The sequence below is a fragment of the Hylaeus volcanicus genome, chromosome 6, assembly GCF_026283585.1.
Source record: "Hylaeus volcanicus isolate JK05 chromosome 6, UHH_iyHylVolc1.0_haploid, whole genome shotgun sequence".
Lineage (NCBI taxonomy): Eukaryota > Metazoa > Arthropoda > Insecta > Hymenoptera > Colletidae > Hylaeus > Hylaeus volcanicus.
In genome coordinates, this window is record NC_071981.1 from 20,574,665 (window position 1) to 20,592,352 (window position 17,688).

The following is a 17,688-nucleotide window of genomic DNA, read 5'->3' on the forward strand; positions in this document are numbered from 1 at the left end:
TCAGGTGGATAAACGAGAGTAGCCGAGGCACGCACTCGACGATTTACGTACTTCCAGGTTACATTCCGAGGAAACGATTTTAACGATACATAGAGTAATCGAAGGAAAGTCTCGTTAATTACACAACGATACTACAGACGTTGGTTCGATGTATTGAATGTATTTATGTATATGATGTAACAGCTGTTATTGGCCGACAGATTAAAGCATGTCGATTAGGAGGACGTATCTGGAGGAACCTCGACATCCCTTAACCTCTGACTTATCTTCTCCTTCTTTCTTGCTTAACACAAATTATTATTTCTCGCGAAAAAAAAAAATTGTTTTAAAGTACGGACACCAATTTTCGATTGCCTTGCATCGAAAAAAAAAAAATTCCGTGCACGGACAGACTGATTTTATCGAATTTCATAGTGATCGCGACTCGGGGTGCAAGAATAGACAACAGCGTCTACGATGCGTCGAAGTATCGCGTTCAATGGCACCTCTTGTATCACGTCGAAATTTTCGAGAATTCTGCCAACGAAAAAATCTAACCGCTATGCGTTTTACGTAACAACGTACAGTTGTTTAATTGGTCCCCGTGGACGTGCCAAGGGACAAATTATATCGAATGAACGCATCGAAACAATACCTGTTGGCGTGGGAACAACATGCCATATTTTCGTAACTGTCATCGGATGAGGAGACGGGAAACGCCGACTCCCAGAAGTTATGCGTGTCGTTGCATCATGCAAAGGATTACTGCTTCAAAATCAAAGTTTCACGAAGCTCCACCTCGAGAAAGGCAAAATTAATTCTCTCGAAACTAGAAAATTGCAAACGGAAGGAGCAAAGTAAAAAACCATAAGAAGTGAGGCCGATCGATACAATTCATCCTGAATTTCTTCGAGACGAAACTTCTCAAGACTCCTCGAACGAAAAGAGTCGAAATGGTGTTTCTTCAGACGGCAATTTCTGGTGACTCGTTCCGTGTTATTGCTCGACAGCTCCATTCTACGATGTTTTTTTTGCAAAATCCTCTGTTTCCGACTCGAAATAATGAAAGTTACGATGTTGAGAACGTTTCGAAAAAGCCTGAAACAGCGAAACGCAATGAGGAAACAAGAAAACACGAATAAAGTGGGCCGAGCCCCATTTTGGCGTGCGAAGAACGGGAACGGAATTCGCGAAAACCTCGACGAATTTATTTCGCATGCCAGTACCGTGAATCAGACAACGCAAATTGCGAGTTCGACTTTATTTGCGTAACGATATTTCCGGTCAGCGTTTCGGCCGTGAACGGCCACGAAGAATTTTCTTCGACCGCCTCTGCATTACGCGCTGCTTACCGTCCGCTTGAGAATCACCTGTTCGAGCCTTTAATTAATCAGAACCGGCGGACTTGACCTTTTCGATACTCTGTCTCTCTATGACGGGGATCCCTTTAATAATGGTAGGTCCACTGGTAGATTTTTTGAGAAAGTAGTTTTACGAACATAAATACGCAAAAAGTAATCGGGTCGTTATATCTCAACACGTCGACTGCCAGACTAATACTCTTGAAAATGTCCAATAGTCTGTAAAGAAAATTGTATCGAAGCAGAAATTTCCGATAGTATTAATCGGGCAATCAACGTGTTATAAAGAAACAGACCTAATCTTGTTAATATCTACAGTAGCAACAGTGACACTAAATAATTAGCCACTTGCGAGACCCCCAAAGTAAGATCAATGTCTCCCTCGTTTCGTCCTTTTCTGTAGCCGAGAATGCGACACCATCCCCGAGATGTGGCTCCAAAAATAGCTATCGATACCTGTCATTCGACGCGCGTACGCAAAAAAGCGAAACGGCTCCGAAATAAAGCTAACCGCGGAGCCGCGCGACGACAAGCTGTCATAAATCAACGAGCAGCGAATCGACAAGGCTCTGGCATCGTCGTCGGTGCACAGCCGTGAGCGTCGCGACGCGGTGCTCGTCGGTGCTATTTCAAAGTGAAAATAGTGGGGCGTCTCTCTATTTCGGTCGAACGAGCCAGGGCCGATCAGTCTGCGGCCTGGCTTCCTCACCAGGAGGCGGCGAATTCCGAATTTCCATTTTCGCTGTCGCGATTCAAGAAAACAATCCGAACTGGGACTCGTCGAAGGAAAATTCGCGGCGTCGCGCGAACAACGCCGTGGAAATGTTCAGGAAGAATCTGTGGCTGGTAAAACTGTATTGTCTGGTGCTTCGGGCGAGGTAAAGGGAGGTAATCCTCACTAATCGATCCGGGAACGTTAAGGACTTTGGAAAGGAAGGGTTCCCAGGGAGTTAAGATGTTCTGGTCAGAGCCTGACGAGGAGGAGGAGGCGCTACTATGCAGCCCTGCCCTCATGGCCAGGAGGGCCTCGGAGTCCTGGATCGTCGCGCCTCCCGTGGAGGTACGAACAGAGCGATAAAGCTCCTCTCAATGTTCATCCCGTCGCGATGCTCGAATGCGTCTTCTCTTAAAACCTATACAGACCTCTTCGACTAGGTGTACTAACAAACTCGTCTCATCCAACCATCTTGACGCGTTTACTGTCTCCTACGTGGGTCAGGATAATCTTGGCTCCTTGGAAGCATTCAGCTTTACGTTAAAAGGCTTGTAGAATTCCAAATTTCAATAGAAATATAAACACTTATGAACCTTGTAGTCATCGATTCTAATACGCTCACGGTCCCACGTGGGACTAAGAAAAACCTGTCACCCATTCCATCTCTAACTCAAGATGTTTACAAGAACCTAGGACAAGTCAGTGACATCTGTATGCTATGTTTCGACAGCCAATGCAGAAGGTGCTCTCAACGTCGAAGACCAACAGCTCGAATCTCGACGAACGCTGTCGAAAGGCATCAGCTGTTTCAGATGCAGCGCGAGTTACGTCGAGTGACGAGACGATTCTTGTCGATACTCCGGGATTATCATGAACCTCGATAAAAAAAGCTAACATGCATCGAGAATTGAAGTCAGGCTTCTTTTCCTCGCTGATATTGCTTTGGAGAAATAGCCTTGACAGAGGCTAGAATCTCGCTGACCCGCAGCTGGAAACACGCGAGCAAAGACGAGTACACTGGTCGAAATTAATCGATCGTATTATCAATTTCTCCTCGCCTTTGAGCGTTCTCCGAAACACGGAGGAAAGTCTGGTGTCGAAGGTCAACGTATCCGGACCAGATTCCTGACCTTTGCATCATTATTACGTCCGATTACGAGCGAGGCTGCACGTTTTGGAACTCGTCCAAGGATTCCTTGTCTTCCTCCCTTCGCCAACCCGTTTTCTCTGCTCCTTCGAAATCTGGAACTAATGAACACGTAAACGTCCACGAGCTCGATGCCACGCCAAACAAATTGCCGCTATTTTTCACGCAGAACTACGACCTCGAAATCATTGTAACCAGCGGAACCATAATCCCGAATGTTATCGTGGACGTTCCCCACCGATATTTAGCTACTGTTACCGTCGAACCTTGGGAACGAACCAGCGGAGATCAGCTTTTCATCCGAGAGCGAATATAAAAGTCTAACTTCCCTGGAATCCTACGTCGTAAAAGCGTGACTGGTTCGTTTCCACCACCGAATTTAACGCGCATATAAAAACGCTGTGCGACGAGGCAACGCGCAATTTCAAGCTCGAATCTCGTAGAGGGGTTACGACTGGATGACGGACTGAATTTTTCTCGAAAGCGGATTAGAAATTTTTATTTCTTTAATAGAAAGTGCGCACGTCGCGGTACAAGAATGCCTAGTTTAATAGAAAAATGTCGATTTGTAGAAAAGTTATCGCTTACGTAGATGAAATATTTGCTACTTACGTTTGGTGATTTATCTACTTTGTATGAAGTTTAGTTATTACCGTTGGAGTTCTACTGTAGAGAATAGACAGATGTTGGTAGGAACTAAGAGAGAACATTCGCTCTCGAGATTCCTTGAGGTCGGTGGGAAGCTCTTCCGATAAGGACACGGTGTATCGATACATAAAATCCGATACTTTCGTATTTTGATACCAGCACCTGCTTTGGGTTAATAGGGAAATGTTTAACGCTGAAACACTAGGGGAAGTTGGATAATTAATTCCCCATCGCGATGATTGTCGATCGCGTGACCAATTGCGCATTGCGTTGATCTCGATTGGGATGATACCGTCTCGGGGATCCCTTTGTCAGGCTGACACTTCCACCCTTTAGAAATAAGGCTTTACGCGATCGATCGCGTCCGAGGGCCACCTCTCTCTCTTTGTTTCTCGTTTCCTTTTTTCGTGCAGGCGATGCCGGCGGCGGCGGCGGCGGCGGCGATATCCCTTCAACGAAAGAAGTCACTGCCGGATGTGGCGCAGCCCATTCAGCTGACGGCCACGGCACCGCTGTCCAGGGAGGAAGTCAGCGTCCTGAGCAGCATGAGGAGGGAGGAGATCCGCAGGCAGATCGACGAGAGCGAAAGGCTCCGTGCCAACCCTTTGCTCTACTTGGTCAGTCCTCAGGTTAAAGTGAGTATCTCTACCACCCATACGAATTTCTACGTATGATCGTTTCATGCCAATCCTGACCCTTTTCGGACTAGCATTTGGGATTTACAGTCAGTACTAAATTAAATGATAGACCTGATGTTTTCAAATAAATTTTTCACTATAATATTTAAAGATTATTCGTGTACATATTTATAACGAAACATTGATTTGGAAACATCAAACCTATCATGACAAATTTCTTCGATAGAAGGTACGAATACTTATGGGACTGGCTGTATCTCTGTATCTCTCTCTTTCGATCTATGACAGCCTAAATCGAGGATCCCCTCCCAGGAAACACGCGACTGATTCTAACCGTAATTTCGCAGGACTGGTTCTCCCGGCAGCAGCTCGTGATGCTGGTGCTGTTCATCAACATATCCCTAGCCCTGATGTTCTTCAAGCTGCTGACGTAGCAGCCAGCCGACGATCGGGTTCACGGACTCGTGGTGGACGTGACCTGAGGCCCGAGGAGCGTCGCGACGCCCCAGTGCCGTCACCGTAAACCAGAACTCGAGGAGCAATGAACCGGAGGGCGCGAGGGTGCCCTCGACGCAAAATCACGAGGACAAAACCGCTGAAAACGGCTTTCGAGCGATTTTACTCGGTCCCACGCAGGGTTGGACGCGAAGGAACCGACGGCGAGGACCTCGAGGATTCGCGTGGGACCGGATCGACGGACAACGAGAGCCTCGCGGAGAGAATTTTTTCGATAAGGAGCGACGTATTCGCGAGAATCGCGGGTTTCCCATCCGCGACGATCGAAGAGGGCCAGGACTCCTCGCGAAGGACGAAGGGAACGGCTCGTTTTTGTCCGAGACACGGGGCACTCGCGACGACGACGTGCCCCGCGCGCCTGTATCATACCTATTTTTACACCGAGTATTTTAATATATTAATATTTGTAACAGCTGGCCAACGCCAAGCTCTGAACACGGTGCGCACACACGAATACTCTCTACACTTTATCCTTTTCTTTTTCGACGATCGACTCGAGCGCGGACGATCAGGTGGTATATATCAATTTTATACGCGATAGAACAGCTAGAGTAGCGCGAGCTATTTTGCTCGAGACATCCTCGAACGGGGAACGTGGGTACGGTGGTGATTTTCGAACGTTTTTGCACGCCCTGTGTCAAGAGTTAGATAGGCGATAGGGTTAGAATCGGAGACGAGCGAAATTCTTACGTGGATGGCAATTTCGAACGACGAACGAAAGACGGATTACTTTTTATTCGTCGCTGGTTGGACGAGGATTAGAATTTCGAAGGGGACATATCGCATTCGATGGAATTTAACGCACACGACGAACGCGTGAATAAAATTTTGTTCGTCTCTGATTAGAAATAAATCGACGCTTCGATGTACATTCGCAGCCGCGATGAGAGAGACAATGAAAGAATCTGATTTGACGATATATGGCGGTTACACTGGTAAAAATGGTAGGTTCTGTCAATGTCTTGGCCAATATCTTTTAGTCTCCGGCCATCTCCGAGTTAATCTTCATCTTTGCCTAGAAGAAGCAACGAGTTTCGAGTTTCTGGACGATTGTCGCGATTTTGTACGAGTCCGAGGGACGGACGGTCACGGGTTGCGCGACTAACGGTTATAATGTATTCATGTGTTAACGCCGTGTCCATGTAATCGTGTGGGTGTCACGTGGATATCGAGTCGCGTAATTGTAATCGCGCAAATTGTATAATGGGAGATCGCTTCGCTCGCAAAGCGTCCCTTTTCGCCTTCCATGCGAAACTGTTGTACATAGACACATTTTTCCGACTTTTTATATTACACTTAGGGTCAGCGCGCGATCGGGGTTTCTCCATCGATCGACGACGCTCGAAATAAAAGCAAGAACGTTGGCTTCGCGATAAAAGCTCGTTTATCTCCGATCACGGTGGAATTGTATCGTTTTGAAGGAATGGAGACGTAAATGATTAAAAAACGAACAAACTTGGTTCTCGTGAGATTCAGAATTCGGTCGAAACGCTTGTGTACACCCTGTGCTCGCAGAAGTATAGTTTATTTTTATACCTTGGTACAGGTACATCTCGCAATTTTTATTTAACATTGAATGGAAATTTTTAATTATAGAATTTTTTTCAATTTTTCTCGTCGTTAAATCTTGAGTCGTGAGAAGGTCAACACTTTAGGAGAACCCGAATGGATTTACAATTAATTAGAGCAACTTCAGTGTACAGAGACCTTTCTGACTGGTACAAAGAGCCATAAGCCGATTTTTCTGAAATTTTGAACGTAGATAGAGTTGGGCGGTGTTCCTTGTAACTGTATTTGTCACCGAAGAAATTCGACTCCGTAACGAGTCTCGCACGAACGAGAAATTTTTGCGTTCGGTCGACGAATATCGGTTGGAAAGAATTTTACTATACTATTCGTATTTGGATCCAGGAATGGAGCGTGTTTTTCGCTGATCGAGCGAACGCTTCGACTTTTTACAATGACGAATAAAAAAAAAAAGATGGAGGATTCCATATTTTCGACCGTTTCCCTCGGGCGTCCTCGCCGAAGAAAATTTGTCTTTGTCGAGTCCCTGGAACTCATTCGAGACACGGGAGATCGACCTGGTTGCGCTCGAGCGATCGCATTTTTTTCTAGCCTCAGGCGTAGCTTGTATACCTAGGTGAATTTGTAAATAAAAAAAAAAACCGAAACAACGTGTATAGGGTCGCCGCGACCGTCGAAGTTTAATCGTCTGAATGTTTCGGGATTACCGAATCGTTTCGAAACTATTTTTCCAAGGAAGTAGAGGACACGCTGTTTTCATCCTACGCTGACGGATTATTTTTCCTCTGTGTATCTATGCACACCGACACTGTCGCGTAACATCTCGAATATGCGTGCGAGCGACTGTCAAAAGTCGTCATCTACTTTTAAAATAATGGGAATTTAATAGAAGAACTATGAGATGTAAAGAATACCCTAAAACCAAATCATGAAAGAAGAAGTACTCGTGGACCTTCGTTGAACCCATTTTTAATCGATCAGATTTTCTTCAACGTCCAGTTTTTGTATCGTCATGGTTAAATCCAAGTTTTCCTAGATTGAATTTATGAAATCACGAATTTAAAACATGAAAGCCTACAATTTTGAATATCATTACCAAATACGTCTTAAGCCTTAATCCATTGTAACGAATAGTCTCATAGTTACTTTTCCATCTTTTCTATTATTTCCAAAAAATATATGGCGTCTTTTGAGACACTCTGTACGGTAGTGTCCCGCTTCTCGATCGAAGGGATACGTTAGGGATACTTGAAAAATGGATCACTCCAGCCTTGAGGCACCGTTTGATCTCGAGCAGTTCCGAGAACAAACTCTCTACCGACCCTCGATTGTAGATAACCGACGGTCCCAGTATTTTGATCGCGAAGGGAACCAGTACTGTATTCGCTGGACGAATTAGGACGAAAGTAGAGGAACGCGCGCGGTGATCTATGCGAGGATCGCGATCGAACGATGCTCGAGCAACGCGTCGCCTTCGTCTCGCAGACATGAAGGTTCGTTTAGAAAATTAATTTACTATGACGGAATCGAGACGAACAAGTTCGATTCGAAGCGTCGAAAGTGAAATCTGTCGGGATGGTAGAAGAGAATCGAAGGCGAAGGCAGCTTAAAAACGAAATAATGAAATTTCTATGAACTTGGAACGCATCGGAGGTGTTTTTTCGTTACGGAAGATCGTTCGTATGAATAACTGAAGCTACCCTATTTTGCGACGAATTGTCGTTGAAATATGTACTGTATATATATTGCAACTATATACTTATATATGAATCGATTAATTAGTATCGCAAAGAGCAGCTCTAAAATTTGATAAATCGAATCGCGAGAGAAACGGTGTGTGAGTGTGTGTGAGAGAGAGAGAGAGAGAGTGAGGAGAGGATGATTGAAACTTCTCAACAAACGAAATGAAGAAAAAAAAGAAGACAAAGGGACATTGTACGAGATCAGACTCAATCTACGCGCCGTTAATCATTACTCATTTGCGTCACAAAATGCCATATCACGAATCAAAGGGAAAATTTCTAACGTGTATAGAAATTAAGTATATCGATCGAACGAAAACGAACGGAGAACGATTGGTTATGATATTTGATCGCTATATCACGAGGAACTCTATGAAACAATCATATGTATACTTTAATTGTTATCTATTGACTATTATCACAATTAGCATATCTCGTTATTACTGTATATTGTTATTGTCGCTATTATTACTATTACGATTATGATTATTATTATTATAAGTATCGCTATTATTATTTCTTATCATTAATTATTATTATTATTATTATTATTATTATTATCATCATGGTCATCATTCTATCGACGGCTACATAAACGTGAAACGAGCCAAGGGCGTGAAAGGAATTTTAGTACCTTATGAAACATGCGCAAAACAAAACGAAGCAACTCAAGGGCCCACTGTCATTGTTGATTTGCGAGGAAACAGTGATTCAATAAACTTGTATCATAACTGGCTACCAATTTTCTGCTTACTACGTTCACATCAAAACTACGCTAATTTTGAATATATCAGCCATGTCTCCTTGGCGTTGTTCCTGCTGATCAAAACCTAAAGATTTTATTACAAGTTCGCAGCTATTAGCTCGCTATTACTCCGACGAGCAATCCTTCGTATTTCAAACTGTACGCGCATCAACCCTTCTAACGACGCAAGGGTTGCGTGGTGCGCGAACTGGGTGCGCAAAAAACTGTTCGACGCTGGCTGCCGTGTAACGTGGGTCGTCGAAGACAGGCGCATGTCGGTGGCAAAACATCAAAGTCCAGAGCGAAACAATTTCTAGACTCTTCTCTAGATGGCGACTCATCCTTTTTACGGCCGCATATTAAAGCTTGATACGATATAAATCTATATAAATATGTAAAGAAAAGAGTAAAATGTATAATAAATTTTTGCAGAATGTATTGACGATATCTGGCAACGGAATTGCAAAATATTCGATTAGAAACTGGAGTCTTCTGTATCACACTGATCGTAGGTTCAAAATTAGTTTCGTCTGTTCGCTTCCAGGTGGCTATGTTTCTCGGCGAACAAAATTAAAAACCGACATTACCTTTCGCTTTTTTAACAATTAATTTTGATTAAAAAATACGAATCAAAGATTCCAGTTTTCCTTTGCTGTCTTCTCGATTTAATCTTCCACCATGTTAAATGTGTATGACGTTTTTACACATAGTTCTCTTGTCATCCTATTGCAATCTTGAGCGAACACCACCGTGTTCGCATTACATACGCTAACGTAGGCACAAATGTTGATACATTACAATCAATTACAACTTAGATTTAATAACATCGTAATTTATACATCGTTCTAAATAGTTGTTAATGTCCTACCGCGTGATATCTTTTATCGGGTGAAACAAACCTTTTGCTTAAAAGGTTTAAAAAAGTACTCTCTTATTTTCGATCGAAAGATTAATTTTTTTTTTAACGAATACCGTCGATCAGTTTCCCTGAATTTTTGGTCAGCGCTTAATCATTCGACAAATGAGAAAAATCGTCGTTGAATAACGTCTATGAGTCAAAGCAATTAATATTCTTTTCATAGCGGCGTGACATCATTTGTTATAAATGTAATTGACCATCGCGATTCGTTTCGAAGGCTGCACGTTCGCGTTTTCACGCTGTTTCCTGAGTCACTGGTAGGTGTTCCGCGTTATCCGTTTCCAGCCGCTGGAGGTTTCGCTTTCTATTTAGCGAACGTTTTCAATGCGAACAAGCCGTTCAACTTGACCTATGTATTTCAAACTTCTTAACCAGTTACCTGTTGTGACCTCTCTCAGAAGCGTGTAACCTGAAATGGATGGCGAAAACTATGCGACGAGTACATTTCTAAAGGCAGAGTATGCGTGACTGGTATAGTATATAAAGTTAAGTTATATCTTCATTTGATTACTGATCATTATCATTACTCTGACTACGATCTGAAACGAAACTCGAGCCACGAACGAATACACAGTCCCAATCTCGATAATCACGTTCAACGAAACAAGTTCTTTCTAACGTATATGAATGTTCCATTTCGTTGAACGCTGAAAAAATTGGATCAACCATGTAGCATCGAAAATGTCTACTGCATTTAAGCTGACTTATCTCGTCCGCGTGGTCCTTAACGAACAAGCTGATCACGCGATATCCTCCTTAACGAGCCCCGGAGCGCACAGCGAGCCCAGATTAATCTCAGGTGTACGAAGATCTTACTCGGAACAGTTTTGTAATCCGCTGAGCCTTTTCCTGGGCGTTCGTTGACTCGCGGTTCAGGGCTAGGCCTCGACTCTGTTTCTGCTATGTAATAATGTGCGTGCACCTCGCTTCGCCGCAAAACTGGGACGCTGCGTGCTGAAAGAGGAGACACAATTGTGGGAAGAGGCTGAAAGCGAGATTGGCTGGGCCGTTTCGACGGCCACCGGCGTCTTCGAGTTTCCCTTTTCCAACAAACGTTGCGTTCGAATAACACAGGACATGGAACAGATCGCGCCACGCCGATTATGGGCGTTCCTCTCTTTTTTCTCGTTTAATAAATCCACCTAGAAACGCGGTCCGAGTACGCAGTATGAAACATTCATCTCGCACTGCCGCTGCGCGCGTTTGGGACGTCTGCTGTTGGTACTTAGAGTATCAACTTCGAGACCTACAAGCTGGAAGGTTCTAGGATCAGCTTTGAAAATAACGAAAACCAACCCTTTCGCAACGATTAACCCCAGTTGCCTCAAAACCTCGACGCAATTCACGATAGATCTCATTTAACTCTTTGAACCACGTTGAACTGTGTTACGGTGGTATTGCACATGAACGAGTATCAATTACGTGGATGCGACTGAATGGTGATTTCATCTATCCACGAACGAGATGATTTCCAAGTGATCACCAGTAGCGCGTGTACGCGCACCGCAATTTACTCGGCATGTCTCGTTATTCTGTTTTCTTGGCGCGTGTGTTTACAAACGACTGATCGAATTGAAGGAAAGTCTTGGTAACGTAAGGCCAAGTACAGGCATGCCCCTGTACAAAAACGGTGTGATTAAATGGAATTCGTGGAAAGCATTCTGGGTCGATCCCGCGAGAAAGGGGACGATAATCGTAACTAACAAAAGCCGCGAAATGGCGGAAAGCTGCGGTCACCAGCGCCTAGACGAGTGACTCATGGTCCGAGAGCCAGTTACGATTTTGTTTACGTCATTTTGAAATTAAATTAACCTTTTTTTCATGGAAGTGTAATTTCTGACGATCATGAAAACCGTCGTATGGCATGTAGTTGTTAAGACGACGACGCGTGGGCGTATTTTGATAAAAAGAAATAAAGTTATGTCGTTTTGAGATGGCTGGTTATTGGTATAACGATCGATTGCGTGTTAATGAAATGCAAAAAGATATTGTCAAACGTTTTGCACGGAATATAAGGAGTGCCAGTTATGGCAACGTCTGAGATGCAATGGAATTGCTATACCAAAAATCACCCATTTCAAAATTACGTAATTACATTTTTTTTGTGTTATCAAAATACTTCCACGCGTCAGGTATTATGTTTTCGTAAAAAAAAAAAAGATATTTTCATTTCAAAATGACGTAAGTAAAATGATCGCTGGCTCTCCAACTATCATAACACGCGTTTTCCGACTGGTCGCGGTATACGGTTTCAATTCATCGTCGCAAATAAGGCCATATGTATTAAACCTATTTGTAAGTGTTACATGTAGCGTGCACACTAATTATACGTACACACATTCATATATAGGAGTATCGTTCACAGTTTCGAGTGCCAAGGCGATGAGAAAAAAGTACTCCATTGATCGTTTCCCCTTCTCCGTTTAATGGTGAATCTGAGATCTCGATGGGGGAAGGCAATTAAAAAATTGGTCGATGATTCGATACTGGAGAATCCCAGAATCCCATTTTTAAGAATAATAGAAGCGAATCAGGATATTCGATTTCCTGAGGTCTTTTTTATCCGCCACTGTTTTCCACGAATAAATAAAAAACAAATGTCTCTCTCGTTCGATGTCACGGAAACCTCGCCCAATCTTGTTTACAGTGTTCAGGTCGCAATAATAATTCATACTAATTATCGTTACGATGATGTCGCAACTGCGTGCCGTCAAGAATTGCTGATAAATGGTCTTTCATGACTTGCATATGATCGCGTACAATACCGTTAGGAAGTCGTCTCAACAGCGCCTGTTATATAAAGATTTAAAAAAAAAATACCACGAGATATTCTCATGAAAAAGATGACCATTGGAAAAATGATGTTCTTCCATTGCTCGTGTCCGTCGAAATAGTGCAAGTTTGTCCGGAGTATGAATTACGAGCACTCGTGAAATTATCGTCACCGTTACGATTCGTCGTCGAGTTGTGTCTACTATCTCCTCGAACTATGACCCCCTTAAATTCACGTTCGTCGATTGTGTCGCTCTCTTTTACCAGAACTCGACGACAGATGCTGTCATTGCTGTGACAAATGTCCTTTTCAACCCTGTACGCGGCTCTTGAAAGCCTCGACTATATTCCGAATTCGTGATCCAATTTCTCTTCCAGTCGGCGACTCGATTCGACCGACAGATTCAATAGTCGCCATTGGCGATGTTAATTCGAAGTCAATTAAGCGCGAATAAGTCGGTGACTCGTGGCGAAAGTCTCGCCCAATAACCGTTTCGAGCTTTGTACACGCGTATAACAATTGGATTCAGTCCTTCCATTCGTACACGTCTGCAAACGTAACGTAAACATACCATCAAAACTTTCGCTGGACGAACATTACGAGCATGTTTAGAGTTGAATTCCTTCGCAAGAACTAAGACAGAAATTCTGTAAACATCAACGATTCCGAGAATCACACTGCTCTCCTCGCCTGCAACAATCATTCATTTCATCGTTCGTGCTTTGGAATGTTTACAAACAGTCTAACTATTCGACAGGAAGCTCGACGGATTTATAATCTTCTGTTCAACGTCTACCGACAAGGAAGGATAGTTCCAATTTGTATGAAACCACCGCTGACTACCAACACGCACTCAAAATAAATACCGAGGGAATTATTAATGTATTACGGACACGGTGAAAGTTTTGTTTCGGAGTGCAACTTCTCGACTTAATTACAATTTCTTTCTCTGGGAGAAACTCCGCCACCGTGAAGCGTGGCGTTCCTCTCTCGAACATCTTGTTGACTCTTTGTTTCCCCGATTCGAACAGATCTGTGAAAAACTCGGAAGCGATTCTTTTCAAGGCAATTCGAATATCGAAACGTCGTCCGAAACGAAAAATTAATCGCGCTGAACGTGTTCAGCTTGCTGGTCAGCGAATTGGTCAAGGATCAGTTTCACTTGCATCGACAGAAATGAAATCGACTGTGGAGAGGCGCGATCTTGGCAGTCATGGAATCGAGGAAATAAACGTATCGGCGAGACGTGTCGCATTCGATGCAATCTCGCGACTGGCCGCTCGTATACCTCGATCCAATTATACTTAGTTAGCAGGATTCGCGTGACAACGGGCACGAACGCCGATTTACATATGCCTGCGCCAATGATACGCTTAAGGGGACAAAAAGTCAAGACAGAGTTACGCGAGTCACCAAACGCAGTCGTATCCGAATAAAAACCATTTACTTTTTCGCGCAGTGGAAAACATAGAAGTCATTTGTATGATTCGCGCGATTAACAAGGAAAGGGAATAAGTCGGCTATTCCAACATTGTTTTATTTGATACCACAATAAATACACAATATTCCCCTTTTTGGTAAACGTAACGTCTATTTTCTTAAGGGAACCCGTAACGGAGCTCTATCCACGTGTAAAATGCCTGAACTTGGTTGAATTTTCTTGTTTGAATTCTGAGGTATCATGGATGGAAAAGTCTATCTCTGCGACATTTTTTGTTGCGGGTTCCCTTAAACTACCCCTAGCGACGATAACATCATGGTTTGTGGACGTGTTTTTAAATGCTGCATCCAACGCGATGCAACGCGAAAAAATCAATGCTGAGAAGCGATCAATCCAGGGTCCTGATGCGAATCTCCTAAAGCAGAGCTTCCCACTTCGATTAATAGGTCGGTTAAAACATTGGACTAGAACTCGTGGAGACTTCTACGGAGTTAAAATTTCGTCTCGAGACTATCGAAGAATTAGGCAATTTAACACTTGTCCTAGTATTCCATTTCTGTAAGCTCACCAATTCGCGAATTCACGCCTCACCTTCGAAATGAAGTTTTCACCAGTACTTAATTTTAGATAACTTACGAAGTTTCTACATCCGATCGATATGCAAAGCATCGAAGGTTGGGAAGCCCTGTCGTAGGGCATGGAATTACATAAAACAACGGTTCAAGGTCGTTGGCTAATAAAAATGGATTACTTCGACAAATCGCGAAGCTGTGGTCCCAAACGTCAATGGACTATTGCGCGATGTTAGTCGGATGAATGTCACGTAGATACCAAGCTGTTATCGAAACAAAAGGCTTCTCCTCGCCACACCAACGTAATGCGAGTAACGTAGGACTTCTGTACACTTAAATATTACATTATACTTGTTACAAACGTCTTACACCGTTTCTTAATCGTCGATCACGCGAGCGCATCGCTGACCGGTTAAAAACCAGCTCGAGTGCCGACCTCGCTAACACGACGAACGAGCAATCGAAAGAAAATAATAAAAGTATCGTACATTTGGTGATACAGTAAATTTTTCGGCAAATATTCATCTTACACACTGTAGTCTACCTTTACTTACTCGACCCATCGTTACAATCAGACCAGGACTCTTTCGAAATGCTATTACCTGTAATATCGTTTCAAGTAACCTATTTTTGGATAGTTTTCGCCATGGAAGCGTGCGTGTGCAATAATGCAAGCAATTCGTTAAAAACTACTAAATGTGTACACTATATTTAACAATCACGCTAGAATTAATACGAGACAACTAAGAATATACACCTGCGTAAACGTAGTTCCTTAAATTTCGTCCGTAAGCGTATATCGCGAAGAACATTTTCCGTGAATCGGAATTCCTGCACGGCAGTGCATAGTTCTGTGACATCCTCTCCGCTCAGGATCACCGGAAACATCGAACAACCGCGCGTTATCCGACTCGGGGGGGATCCTCTGAGAGGATACGCGTTCGGTATACCCAACCTTCGTCCGATTACTGTTTACCCCTAACAAAGAAAACAAGTACGGAAGAACGAGGGGAGGAGAAGAGACGTTACTTCGCAACGAAGGCCAACAGAACGAATAATCCTGAGACTATGGCGAGGTTAATCCTGCTAGCGGAGGACGCGGATATCGCTGGCTGCTCCGGTGCGGTTCCGTCCTTATAGTACTGATAATTCTTCACGTTAATTTTCGACCTGACGACCCTATAGTTCGGCACGCTCACGTTCACGCGATTGTTCAGGAGGTTTTGCAGTTGGTTGGTGACACAATAGACGTTACCGTCCTCGTCGATCGCGAAGCTGTCCGGCCACTGCATCCTCTCGTGGTCCCTGGAGATGACCCTCTTTCCTGTGTTGAACGACTGTGATTGCTCCGTATCCCACGTGCCCACGGCGTCGTCAGCCAACAAGCCGTAGTACAGCACCCCCGTGGCGGACATTACCATTCCATCCGACTGAGAGTTCTTTCTTCCCACCTCCTTCACCACGTCGTCGATGGATGCGTTGTTCTTCAGCGCGGATGTCGGCACCGAATACAGATGAAAAGACGACAGGGGTGAGTAGTACACCATCCTGTCCTCGCTGCTGGCAGGCGACAGGGCGATGCCATCGATCGCGAACGGCACGTTTACGGGAGTTTTGTTGATCATAAACCTGACAGCCTCGGGCTTCGCCTTCATCGAGTCGTGTCTGACCTTCCAGGAGGTGTTGTTCTGCAGGGAGTAGACGATCAAGCCAGGATCTTCGCGATCGGTGTCGGTTATATACGCCATGCCTCCGTCCTCGTGGTCCACGACGATGTCGTTGAGATAAGCCGTTCCACGGCGAGCCACGTGCTGAGGGAACTCGTAGTTACGCAGGATCTCGCCGTTGTTCTCGATGTCCAAGATCACCAGCCGCGGCGGGCAGGTGATCTTGACCTCCGGCAACAAAGGAGACACTCGTCCCGAGTCAAGGACCCACATGCGTCCTGCAGGATCGATCTCCATGCTCTGGACGAACTGGAAGGCACTGCAATCGTCCAGCTTCTGCATATCCCAGTTAGGGTACGCCTCCAGGCTGGGCGCAGTGTTATGGTTCACCGGGGTCGCGGACGTCACTCCGAGAGTGACGGGCACTCCGTCTTTAAAGCGCGGGAGCGACAGATACATCTTACCCTTCCAGAACTTGATCCCAGAGATGAAGTTGTTTTCTGGTATGTACCCGTTGTGGTCAATCTCGTACACCCGCATCTCCTCCGACGGCCAGTCAAAGTTGATGGTCTTCCATTCGAACTTCACTTGGAACGGCTCGTGACACACCGCCACGGTCACCAGAAGAAATAGGAGCGTCAGACTCTTCATCGTCGAGGATCGAATTGGACGCACTTTAGACAGCCCTTTGGCCACTTTTGCCACTTCACCGTGTATATTCTTGTCACTTCTTTGGAGCCACTCTTTCGTTTCAAGCCGCCAGGACCTCGAACTCGCGGGTCAGGAACAAACGACTCGATCCAGTTGGAAACTGATATCCGGAACAGCGTCCGCAACCCAGCGAGGTTACCGGGGATCCGGAAGACGGCCTCTCCTCGCGGAGAACGTCTATTCTCGTCGACGAACCGGCGTAACGTGCACCACGGAATATTCGTGCGTGCCAAGTGTGTTGCTCGGCCACCGAACGGGGGTTCTCGTCGTCGTTCAACACCGTCGACCGAACGACTACTGCCTGCCTCTTATATCGTTGCCGAACGTTACGCGACTTCGATAACGATCCGCCGCGCGGAGACTATCGCGATATGACTGACGAAGATACGGAGCGTCGCTTAGAGAGGCGTCGTCCCCCCACCAATGGCCCCACGTATTTACACACCGCGATCGCGTGCACGTGCACGATCCACACGTACGCGAAACCCACACGACTCCCATACGAGGTACATACGTGCAACAGAAACATCCAGGGTCCCCACCCTGTAAACGCGCGTAACGTAACTCGCTACTTAGCCGAGCCGATG

General features: G+C 44.8%; 2 protein-coding genes across 2 annotated transcripts in view; one reads left to right on the forward strand and one right to left on the reverse strand.

Moving 5' to 3' along the window:
* LOC128878556 (junctophilin-2) overlaps nucleotides 1-9,009 on the forward strand; it is a 52,886-nt gene extending 43,877 nt beyond the window's left edge. Inside the window, exons 11-14 of the mRNA XM_054126843.1 lie at nucleotides 1,940-2,186; nucleotides 2,262-2,400; nucleotides 4,264-4,485; nucleotides 4,836-9,009. Coding sequence (XP_053982818.1) covers nucleotides 1,940-2,186; nucleotides 2,262-2,400; nucleotides 4,264-4,485; nucleotides 4,836-4,922 — 695 coding nt within the window. The 3' untranslated portion in view covers nucleotides 4,923-9,009. The remainder of the gene's footprint in view (nucleotides 1-1,939; nucleotides 2,187-2,261; nucleotides 2,401-4,263; nucleotides 4,486-4,835) is intronic.
* A 5,217-nt stretch (nucleotides 9,010-14,226) lies between these two features.
* On the reverse strand, nucleotides 14,227-17,512 carry LOC128878214 (major royal jelly protein 1-like). The gene has a single exon (XM_054126234.1). The coding sequence runs from the start codon at nucleotides 17,039-17,041 to the stop codon at nucleotides 15,749-15,751; it is 1,293 nt and encodes a 430-aa protein (XP_053982209.1). The 5' UTR covers nucleotides 17,042-17,512; the 3' UTR covers nucleotides 14,227-15,748.
* Nucleotides 17,513-17,688: the final 176 nt, after the last annotated feature.